Genomic DNA, 12426 nt, shown 5'->3' on the forward strand with positions numbered 1-12426 from the left:
AACCTCGGCCAATTTCGTCACTCTTAATCTCATTCGGCAAACCTCGACAGATTCTACGCATCTAATCTAGAGTAACAGAATAAACCGAGGTTTGCCGAGTGTTGAAATGCCTATTTTTAGCACAACAGGAAGTAGACGTTATCACTGGGTCCTGAACTGGAATGTTTATGTATACATTTTCTGTAAAAATCAAAATGCTATAAAAACAAAATCGACACCCAAGTAGGCCCAGGTTGTGATTTGTGTGAAGCTTATGGTTTTTATTCATATCAATGACAATGATTATTTAAAACACTGGAGACTTGTCATGTCGTAGTCATTGATCAGTGTCCAATTATGCCAACTACCTGAACTATGACCTATGTCTCCTATTCCTATCTACTAATCTAGGCCTATATCTTGACCGAAGTTGCCCTAATCTGTAAACTTTAAATTCTGTATATTCATTCAGTATAACATTAAATATTGTCATGCACTAATATGTCTGTGAATTATTACCCTGCTATGCACTCAGATCACCCTCTTCTTAAATAGGCCTACAAAAACTACCAAAATCTACCTCTTTTATTGTACAATATCCTTCTAATATTTTGAAAGGTACTGAACAATAAATAAAAAAATGATGAGGTTCAACTTTAGATTTTGGCAGAGCGTACCAGAATACCGTAATGACACCTACATGTAGGCTAATTGTAATCAACCTCCAAGTTGGCAAATTCAACGGTTGCATTAAGAAATCTCATCGGAATCTAAACCGGAATCAAAATAGCTTTCCTAAGCTCACCGTATTACCGTATTAAAGGCTTTTTGTTTAGATATTTTGCTGCTAATAATCTGGTAAAAATTACTGAAATATATCCCTTGGATTGTAATTTGGGATTTGCAAGAGCTTTTTTGTATGAGGCAAGCATTTGAAAGTTCACCTTCAACTGGATCTACTTGGGTTTTGTGTGGATGCGGCCAATCACTCCCCTCCTAATTGAAGTCCTGTAATTATAATACTGAACATTAATTCCAATGACATGATTGTAGATGGAGATGTGAAAAATGTAGTTAATGCCAATGGATAATATTTCTATGGATCTGTATGCCTAAGAAGGTTAAGATGCGATTTCTTCGTTTACCAAAACAAGATGTTAAAAAAGGCTGATGATAAGAGCCTTAATCCGAGCATGTCCGTGCCAAGCTCTGCACCACATCCAGAAGAAAAAAGAAAGACACACGATTTTAGTAGAAGACAAGTTCTGTTCAAAACATTTATTGCAGGAGGTACAGTACACTTAGTTATGGGAGCCATGGTAGCTCAGTGAGTAAGACGTTGGCTCGTTAACTTGGAGGTCCTGCGTTCGATACCTGCATTGACCGAGAAAGTTCATCAGGATTTTCCGACGTGGTTCTCCCTTGTCCGTGGGGCAGGACAGAGAGCCTGACAAGGGACAATGAAAAGTCATAGGGATGGGCTGAAAAACTGAGGTCCTGTTTACACATTGGCATGCACATAAAAGATCCCTGGGCAGTTGGAATTTTATATAAGTGTAAGCCGTAGTGCTGCTGTCTGGTCAAAATTCCCCTCATAGCACACTGTATTGCATATGCCCGTCTTCATTAGCCTAGTCGGAGCAGAACCGTAGGATGTTAAACCCCATTTCATTTCGTTTGATTTCACACTTAGTTATAATAGTAAGGCCATTGTGACAAATGAGTCTTCCTGTAAAAAATGGCATCTTACTTTCATTTCATGACATAACATATAAGCAAAGGAGGAAATATCTTTCATGAATCAAGTTTCCAAATTTTGAGTTCATCTCAATATTAAAGCAAACCATGATGTGCAAGTATAATTAGGATTTTGTATCTTTAATATCCCAGTTTTAATTTTGGTCACCATCAGGATATTTATATCCCAGATCTTTTATTTCAGGTATAGAAATAATATTATTCATTAATGTATAATTAATTAAATAGTTTTAATTTCACTTTTCTAGGAATAGCAGGATGTGTGGCAAAAACAACAGTTGCACCTTTAGATCGTGTTAAGATATTACTTCAAGCTCATAATCAACATTACAAAAATCTAGGTATGTATGGTCAAGTATTGAAATAATAATACTATGATGTACTATAAAACAAGAAAATATTGGGTCATTTGTTACATACATGTATAACTAGGAATTTTATGTTATGTGTTTGCTATATTGCACGGAGTGGTAGCAAGGATCTTCAACTGTCAATGTGTATTGTGTAGGATATATAGTTTACATTGGACGACATTTGTTTTTATTCAGCAGACTCACTGATTCCCAATCTCTTGATCTTGACATTGAATTTTTAAAAAAGGCAAGAACATAAGAGGAAACATTTTTATGAGAGCATGTTTTGAAATGCCTTTGGACTAAGTGGTCTTGTCCTGGTCCCAAAAATATGATACCTTTGCTGCACCAGAATCGTGATCTTGATTGTGGATAACTCTTGGTTAACAATATTGATTATTACTGATGTAAAAATAAAACATCATAAGAATAACTTTATTTAGAATTTTTCTCAAAATTATCGATCCGATAACATACTTTTACATTATGCCTACAGGTTTGACTCAGTTTATATTTTTTTTTTTCAGGAGTTTTTTCGACAATCAGTCAAGTTGTTAAAAAAGAAGGTGTACTTGGTTTATATAAAGGAAATGGTGTTCAGATGTTAAGGATATTTCCTTATGCCTCCATACAATTTATGACATATGAACAGTATAAAAATGTAATTTAATGTCACTTTTTAACCCATTAGTTCTATGTGCTCCCTGACCAATAACTTTTTACATTTTCAACTTCTTCTCCTAAACCACTTAATAGTTTTCAAATAAATTTGGTTGGTATACGTTGCTTGAGTGGTGGTTATTCAGATTTGTTGAAATGACGTTTTTTGGGTCCCCATCATAAGGGTGGGATGCCACACCTCACAGTGGCAGATTTAGACATGTTAAAACAACATTTTTGATTTCTCCTGAACCACCTGATAGTATTCAACCAAGAACAGGTAAATGTAGATAGTTCATCAGAAACAGAGAAGTTACTAAAATGTTTATAGCATAATATGACACACAGCACATATCTCCATGGACTTCTTGAAGCAAAACAACATGGAAGTGCTTAATATGTCAGATCCTTCTCCTACCTCTCACCAATTGAGCATCTGTTTTGACAATATTGGATGTTGTGTCTTGTTGATTTCTTGTGACAGTGTAAATCACATTTCCACAACATTATATCTCGCCAGCATTTCCAGTCAATTGAGTTTTCATTGTGTCTCAGTAGATGCTGTTTCCATTAGCAAGACAAAGAAAGCTGTTGAATTTCCAGAGTTATTACTCTTGATCACTTTGTAGAACAAAAAGAGTTTCAGTTTATTAATTCTAGAGTTATGAATCTTTTGAACTTTCTAGCAACAAAATTTATCATTTGAAATTTTTCTATATTGTTCAGATTAATAAATTGAAATTATTTTAACACTTATCTTGATATTTATATGCATTTAGATTAAGAACCATGTTGAATTCCAACTGTTTATGCGCAGTAACAGTTGCCTTTAATTACTTCTAAAATTATTGATTGCCCTTGTTAACTTCGAAGAGTTTGTCTTTGTATATAGTTTAATCATTTTTTTAAACATTTGCTAAAATTCACCTTTTTTTCTTTAAGGTGACAAGGAAGTTGATTGGGAATCATCCACATCTGATTAAGTTATTAGCAGGTTCCATGGCAGGTACAGGCTATATTAATAATACAATGGCAAGTGTAAAATGTGTAAAATGATTTTATTAAAACTGGATTATAACATAATCATTAATTTTATCAAATGTTTAAGATGATTGAATTTAAATAAAACAAGAAATTACAGTATATTGGTACCCAAATTAAACAATCTACAATTTGACCATTTTAATATGTGACTTTTTTTTCCTTTGCAGGATTAACAGCGGTTTTATTTACATATCCTTTAGATGTGGCTCGAGCTAGATTAGCATTCCAAGTTAAGGGAGAACACGTTTATTTAGGATTTGTGGATGTTTTTAAATCTATGATATATGTTGAAGGTGGCCATAAAGCTTTATATAGAGGAATTGTGCCGTCTGTTTTAGGAATGGCCCCATATGCAGGTACATAATTCTTTGAACAGTTGTATGTGTTACTTAAGATTACCTAGTTAATATTTAGTGATAGGTACATAACAAACTAGAATGATTATATGGACAACAATTATTAGGAATGGCATCATATGCAGGTACATAGTTTTTTTACACGGTTGTATGTGTTACTTAAGATTACCTGGTTAATATTTAGTGATAGGACTAAGGTACATAACAAACTAGAATGATTTTATGGACAACAATTATGGGTTGATTGTACAATGGTCTGTATGATAAACTTGTGATTTTTGTCATGTATTGGCTTCCAGTTTAGTTAATATTTAACCTTTATGAAACTCAATGTGTTGGTATCCGTATGTAATATATGGTGTGGTGGATGGCCAAATCGTTAGCATTGGCGCGTTGTATCATAAGGTCTGTCATTGAGTCAACTTATGGGGTTTAGATTCCCCAGTTGTACGTGACAAGGAGTAGGGTTGCCTTTCCAACCTCATGGTTTTCTTCGGGTCCTCCGGTTTCCTCCCACTGCTAAAGACCCCAAAGTGCAAGCAAATTATTGAAATAAAATTGAAACATATGTTAATCCCATAATGATCTAGTTTGTGTCAATTGGATGTTTAACCTTATTTTTTCCTCTCTCTATAATATATATTGATGTATAAAAATTTTGTAAGACATGATCTTTTCAAGATTTTGGTATGATTTACTTGCATCATCAAGAGCAAATTAATGATTGATTTATTTATGAAAATGTATATCTTTCAGTAGTTGAACGAACATAATTGTACAACATCTTTTATTAATATTTTTTGATATTTTCTCTTTTAAAGGGCTTTCATTTTATAGTTTTGAAACTTTGAAGAAGATGTGTTTAGATAACTTTCCAGAATTGTGTGGCAAACCTTGTCCCCAGAATACAGGTGGTTTAGTTCTTATTTTACCAGCTAAATTAATTTGTGGTGGGTTAGCAGGGGCTGCAGCACAATCATTTGCGTAAGTTAAGTGAAACATATCAATTTGTTTAATTAGAGTGTTGAATATTCAAATTCTGGCACAAATAAGCTTAGGTTTTGGTATGTGAAAACAAAATCACAAAGAATTTGGAAATTGGACCTAAATAGTTCTGATGGATCCAAAAACAGCAAACTGCAGAAAAATGTGCCTTTAATTGTTTACTAATAAGTAAGCTGATATATTCACAGGCTTTATTGACAAATCATGCGCAGATTATGGGGCATGGAGGTATGATGGTACCATGTAAATGTACTGTACTTCTCTACTGTACTTACTATACTGTACTGTTCTGTTCTATTGTATTGTATTGTAGTGTACTGTATTCATCATGCCATATTGGTATTTAACCAGTTTTATAATATAAATACCCTTTTTATACCAGGTATCCACTAGATGTAGTAAGACGAAGACTACAGCTCTCCATTATGTTACCAGATTCACACAAATATGATAGGTATTTGTTTATACTAAAATTTGTCTAATTTACCCGTTCAGCAATTTTTTAAAATGAAATTGAATAGTGTCACTTTTTGGCTGTATATTAGTGTTGGTGAGCAACAGAAATTCTACATTAACATTTACATCTAGCAAATTTTTATTTTCATTTTTAAAAGATACATTTTTGGGGGCATTTATCTGTATGATCATGTTAAATATTGATATAGTAATAGTAAGGTTTAAATTGTAGGGGATGGTTCAATACATTGATCTTGATCTATAAAGAAGATGGTATTGTGCATGGACTCTATCGTGGACTTAGTGTAAATTATATACGGGTTATGCCAATGGTAGCTGTATCTTTCTCAACTTATGAAGTCACAAAGCAATTGTTTGGTCTTGATACAGGAGTGGATAGGTGATGATATTTGCATATGGAACTATAGTGAATGTATAAAAAATATATACCAGTATATATCCATTCATTCCCGGAGCTCCATGAAATAACAGCACAAGACTTGCAGGGAATGTTTCGAATGTGATAACATAGTCTTTCAAACCAGATGTATTCTTTTTTTAGTTATTTGAACTAACATATATCAAATAATTTTGGTGTTGGACTAATCGCAGAATCCATCTTGTCGTTAAAAGAACAAAGGATACTTGTTAAGTAGATACATATATCATAATCTTTTAGACCAGTATTTAACTTTATAGTTAATTTGAATAAAATGAATACATATTTACACAGCCAGATTTAAATGTGGTCATATATTGTCTTCACCCTTGTTCGTCCGTCCTTTAGTCTATCACAGTTGCTTGTGGATGCTCGATTGGCTAAAATTTATTATCCGATTGACTTGAAATCCATATAGTGTTTACATTGGAGTTATGGCTCTTGATCAATTTGAAAAAACTTGTGGATGCTCTAGAGATAATATAATTATTCAATTGACTATGAATTTATACACAGTGTTTAATAAGTTGATAAGACCAACAAGCCTCTTCATTTCAGATATTTACTGTCATACAATAAGAACTAGAAGCCCATCAAATTTTATTTATTGCAGTCGCCCCTGTCCGTCCGTCAGTCTGGTGTCCACAAGCAAATTTGTGCCAATTGCAAGGGTTAGTATTGGTGGTCTAAATTGTTGCTTTGGGAGATCAATGTGTTATGACCTGTGAACACTTTGAAATATCTTTTCATCACTCTAGTGGCCCTTGATCACTTGAGAAATCTTGTGGTCGTGCTAGAGGCTAAAGTTTATACAAATTTATACCCAGTGTTTAAAGATACTTTCCGGTGTACAAACTGTGTGATTTGATGATATATACTATTCAAAAAAAGTAGGGGATATTTGATTTTTAAGTGTTATTAAAGTCACCTAATGAAACCGACGAAGAAACAAATGACAAAATGAAATGAAGTTTACATTCATCGATTTATTCCAAATGATCGTTAGACTAAGTAAGGCACAGACTGACCAGTATAAGGGTAAAATGATACCCGGGGTCAAACAGCAAAGTTACCACAGCATCACAACCAAGTCAGTAACGGGTAAATCCTCCTCTGTTTGCCAAACAAGCATTGATCCGACGTGGCATACTCCTAATGAGACGTCTAAGGTCATTTTGGTCCAGATTGTCCCATTCCTGTTGCAACGCAGCAGCAAGTTCTTGGACATTGGCAGGACGTTGTTGACGTTGACGTAACCTCTGTCCAAGCATGTCCCAGACATGCTCGATGGGGGAGAGGTCGGGACTCAGTGCTGGCCAAGGTAATGTGGTGATGTTCTGTTGTTGGAGGTAACCTGTAACGATCCTGGCCCTGTGACATCTTGCGTTGTCATCCTGGAAGATGAAACGGCGGCCATGACGTCGTGCGAACGGCACAACATGGACTGCCAAGATGTTGTCCCGGTAGTACTGGCCTGGAACACGCCCTGCAACAACATGTAAAGCCGTTCTTCCAGCAACAGTGATGCCTCCCCACACCATAACAGAACCACCCCCAAATCGATCATGTCTGATGACGTTAACGTCTTGGAAGCGCTCGTTTCGACGACGCCACACCCTCCTACGTCTGTCCAAAAAATCAACAGTGAACCTTGACTCATCTGAAAACATCACGTTGCTCCAGCGTCGATTATCCCAGTGTTGACGATCCCAACACCAACGACGTCTTGCCTGAATGTGATGATCTCTCAAACAAGGGATCACGCGCTGATCTGATTTGCTGTGATGACACGATTTCTCAAGGCCAAGGTACGGATAAATCGATCCTGGGCTTGAGTTGTCGCCCTTGGTCGACCTGAGCGTGGTCTGTCCTGTACAGATTGTGTATCACGGTATGTGGACCATAGCCTGCTTATGACAAACTGAGAAACATTCATCGTCCGCGCCACAACCGCCTGTGTTGTGCCGATCTGTAGCATGCCAAGGGCACGTAACCTTTCATTTTGGGTAAGCCGACGCATATCAAAATTTGTTTTCTGGTCACTAAAACAATTAAACTGATGTTTCCACCCTGGAATTCAATGCCACAGTGACTGTAACATTCAAAGTCAGAGTCGTGCAAATCTTGGGTTGGACCCCCATGATGATCCCAAGCATCACCTGCATTCCATGCGGTAGCTATTGGTGCGTTTGGGCGTCACATGTAACTGGAAATGTTTCTTCTGTTAGGTTCTATAGTGACTTTTTTCGTAGTCATTTGCATATTTTAGTATTATGCCCCCAAAATCAAATATCCCCTACTTTTTTTGAATAGTATATTTGGACTAAAAACATATTCAAGCAAATTAATTTGTCTAAAATTTGCTTCAAATCCCTCTCAAATCTTTGTACTCGCGGTGAGATACCTCAAGCTATAAATAAACTGTTGTTAGAAGCCATTACTGTCTCCTCACTTTCAACTTGCAGAGTCTTTTGTACATTGACACCCCTCAATGTTCCCAAATCAAGCAATAACAACCGCTCCCTCAGTCAAGCTAGCACACAATAAGCTGGCAGACAACAGTTGGGTTGCCAGTTAGTGATACCCTGACATTTTTGTCCAGTGATTGCCCCATATGTGTTTTTGGGGTGATCCAGTATTGGGTGTCTTTCCATATATACCAAATTTGCCATACTTTTATTGGAATTAACCACTCGATAAGTACTTTTGGGACAATGTATCTTTAAGCTCATGAGACAAACAATCGAAACAAATTCTAATGATTTCTGATAATTACTTAATGGGTTGTTACTCGTTATAAGATTTTAGTGTTTGTAAATGTGTTCATTACTGACAAAAACAAATATGCAAAAAACCTGGTTGACTGCCCAGACGACTTAGCTGCTGTGGGCATATGGTTTGTTACCTGGCAACCTATCTTTAGAGTCTTGAAAGTGCTCCCAGAATACATTTGCGACAGCCTTTGTTGACTGTTCACATGATTTAACTGATGTGTGCATATGTTGCCTGGCAACCTTATCTTTTTTTATTTTGTATGAAATAGAAACTTTGTAAGTTATTCTTTCAGCATTATCATTCTGATTAAAATCAGATGTAATTTCCATTTGTGTTTTTAGTCCATATTTTAAAGTTCACCATTATGATGTGTTACAGAATAGAATATGTAAACCCTGTAATAATAAACCCCAATCAACATGTTTCTCCCTTGACTCGTTCATTGATGTAGAATTTTAAAAGTATACTAATCTCCCTTGTGTGTATTCAGTGGGGGATGCAGGTTTTAAAGGCAGAGGTGTCAAAATATGTGCCAGTGGCAATTGTTAGTATTAGTGGTCTAAATTTTTGCTTTGGGAGATCAATGAGTTATAACCCGTGAACACTTTGAAATATCTTTTGGTCACTCTAGTGGCTAATGTTATTTTCTGCTTGATTTGAAATTGGTACACAGTGTTTATGTGAAAAATCCAATTGATTTTTATATGCCCACATTGAAATATGGTTGTATGTTGTTGTCGCCCCTTCCGGCAGTCTAAAATTCTTGAAATGAATATCCGATTGATTTTAAATTTATACACAGTTTTTAAGGTCATGAGACGAACAAGCCTATTGATTTATAACGATTTTCGATAATTACTGCCAGAGTTATGGCCCTTGATCCAATTGACTTTAAAGTTCTACAGTGTTTAAGTTCATGAGACGAAGATTCCTATTGATTTTCAACGATATCCGATAATTACTGCCAGAGTTATGGCTCTTGATCACTTTGAAAATCTTGTGGATGCTCTAGAGACCAAAGTTAATATCCAATTGATTTTAAATTTATACACAATGTTTACAGTCATGATATGAAAACACCTATATATTATGGGCCTTGATTACTTCAAAGATGCTCTATAGGCCAAAGTGATCATTCGATTGACCTGAGATTGATACACAGAGTTTGAGGTCTTGAGATGAACAAATATATTGATTTTCAATTAGGAGATAAACACCGACTGTTTAGAATTTAGAGGACTGTTATTGTCCATTTGATACCGCTTAAATCATTAGAGGCTGATACCGTAACTTGAACAGCTAAATCCATGATATTAAATGTTTTGTATACTAAATGTTAACACAGGGCAGAACTGGAAGCCAAACAAATTCTAATGATATTCTGATAATTACTTAAAGAGTGTATTATAAATGTTTCATTACTAACAAAAGAAAAAATATGCGACAACTCTTGTTGACAGCCCGGACGATTTAGCTGCTGTGGGCATATGTTTCATTGCCTGGCAGCCTGTCTTTACTATTTCTGATAACTCAAACATAAATTTACAGTCTGACTACCCTACATGTTTTGTATAATAGGAAGAACTGGATGTCAATCAGATTTTAATTATTTTTAATTATGAGTTACGGATAATATAATGTTATAAATGAACAGACCACATTATAGAAATGTACATATTTTAAGGTGTTGACATTAAAAAATGTTGTTTGATTATGTTTTGTTTCCTTAGAAATCATTCTGCTTATTGTGTCACTTATAAATGAAATGGAATGGGATTTAACATCATATAAATTTCTGCGTCAACCACGTTAATGAAGATGGACATGCATCATACTGTGTACATGTACTATGAGCGTAATTTTGCCCAGACCGATATGTTAACACCTACTCCAATTTTAATTCCAACTGCCAAGGATTCTTCTATGTGCATGCCAATGTGTACACAGGTCCTCAGTCTTTGTCCTATTTGAAGCTGTTCTTTGCCACGTTCTCCCTCCTGCAATATTGACATGGGAAAAGCACACTGAAAAATACAGAGCAACTCTCAAGGCTGAAACTGAAACTTCCTGGGTCAGCACCGTATTCATGGAGCCACTGTATCTCCCCATCCATATGTCCATTTGTCATACACAATTTATGTTTGCGAATAATCTTCTCGTTATTTGGTGTCACAAATCACCAAAATGTTAATATCCTACAGGTCAGGGGTTCTTTTTGATTGGATTATTTCTAAGGAGGAACCTCGGAGGTAATTTATAGGTTGCGGTACCCAGGCCAGCTTGCTTGTTATCCCGTGACAGAGACTTTATAGTTTATAAACAAATTTCATACAGAGAGAGAGAGAGAAATGGTCAGGTTTAATATGGATGTGGACAAAAAGAAGGTCATTTGGGGACTAACATATGGTTCAATTTTATTTCAATAAATCATATGCGCGTAGGAGTCTCTAGCTGTTGGGAAACTGGAAGACGCAGAGAAAACCCACGAGGTTGGACAGACGACCCTACTCCTTGTCACGTAGGCCTACAACCGAGGAATCGAAACCACGTCACTTGACTCAATGACGGACCTTATGATAAAACGCGCACACGCTAACCATTCGACCATCCACCCCACAAACTCATACATGAAAATTGTTGGGAGACCATTCATCAGAAGTAACGATATATTTCAGCGCATTGTGCATCATCAGATACTTAGGAACATGTAAACATTTCACAAGTCCCGCAATTTTGAAACAAAAATGCTTCGATTTTCATTTAATAATGACAATTTGACATAAAGAATGGTATATTGAGGTGCATTTTGGCACATAAATCTTATGATTTTAGATACGGTATATATAATCATCAAATATCGATATAAATTTTTGTCATATGAGTTGAAACGGTGGATTTGGGTGGATATGGGTAAATCGTGCTATTCGTGGTGTGCAAATACCTAATGCCATGTACATTTGGGTGCAAGAACAGTTTAGTTATACATTTGGTGGTACTAATTGTGTAGTATTGCCAGAGGGGGCAAGGGGGGGGGGGCAATATGCAGAGGCGGATTCAATGGGGGCGCGCCCCCCCTAATTTTCGACAGTGCCCTTTTTTACTGCTAAAAGTGCCTTTTCTCAGTCTCAAATATGTCCGTTCCCAACCCGTTGTAGGGATCCCAAATGACTCAAACCAGTCTGGGAATATGGCTACAGATGCAAGGAAATGACGGATAATTTTCTTGGGCCCCCCCCCCCTCAGCGGCGTACCCCCTCTCTCCGCGGTCAATGCTTTCATTTTGCAGCGCCCTCCCTTTTCAAAATTCCTAGATCCGCTCTGATATGCTCCCCGAAAAAATATTTTGGCCCCACCCCCACCGAAAAAATTTGCCGACCATAGCTGTAAAATACCTACTGTAAAAACTTCACTGCCCCTCCGAAGCTATAGCAAGCTGGATATATACGACGGGCCTGATTGCGTGTTTATAATTAATTGAGACTTTGACCATCAAAATTTATGGTAATTTTCAGGATTATGTTTTGTTTATAGTTTAATTTTCCATTCAGTTGTAACTTATATTTTGTGCAATGTGTGAAACCCATAACACAAGTAGTCCTCT

General features: G+C 36.2%; 1 protein-coding gene across 3 annotated transcripts; it reads left to right on the forward strand.

Annotated features, from left to right (window-relative positions):
• The first annotated feature begins 109 nt into the window (after positions 1 to 109).
• Positions 110 to 10539, forward strand: LOC126810398 (solute carrier family 25 member 16). 3 transcript variants are annotated; one of them, XM_050535431.2, is made up of 9 exons: positions 110 to 182; positions 1033 to 1269; positions 1986 to 2078; positions 2618 to 2751; positions 3693 to 3756; positions 3962 to 4150; positions 4972 to 5134; positions 5538 to 5609; positions 5844 to 10539. In XM_050535431.2, exons 2-9 carry the CDS (start codon positions 1134 to 1136, stop codon positions 6013 to 6015), a joined length of 1023 nt encoding a protein of 340 aa, XP_050391388.1. In that variant the 5' UTR covers positions 110 to 182; positions 1033 to 1133; the 3' UTR covers positions 6016 to 10539. The 3 variants fall into 3 exon arrangements, with proteins under 3 accessions (XP_050391388.1, XP_050391385.1, XP_050391386.1); XM_050535428.2 differs by having other exon boundaries at positions 124 to 232; XM_050535429.2 differs by having other exon boundaries at positions 131 to 169.
• The last annotated feature ends 1887 nt before the right edge of the window (positions 10540 to 12426 follow it).

This window comes from Patella vulgata, chromosome 2 (genome assembly GCF_932274485.2).
Source record: "Patella vulgata chromosome 2, xgPatVulg1.2, whole genome shotgun sequence".
Taxonomy (NCBI): domain Eukaryota; kingdom Metazoa; phylum Mollusca; class Gastropoda; family Patellidae; genus Patella; species Patella vulgata.

Coding starts and splice junctions, on each gene's coding strand:
- LOC126810398 (XM_050535431.2), top strand. CDS start 1,134: ATGTTAAAAAAGGCTGATGATAAGAGCCTTAATCCGAGCATGTCCGTG. Junction 2,079..2,617: donor TCAACATTACAAAAATCTAG/GTATGTATGGTC, acceptor TTTTTTTTTCAG/GAGTTTTTTCGACAATCAGT. Junction 3,757..3,961: donor ATTAGCAGGTTCCATGGCAG/GTACAGGCTATA, acceptor TTTCCTTTGCAG/GATTAACAGCGGTTTTATTT.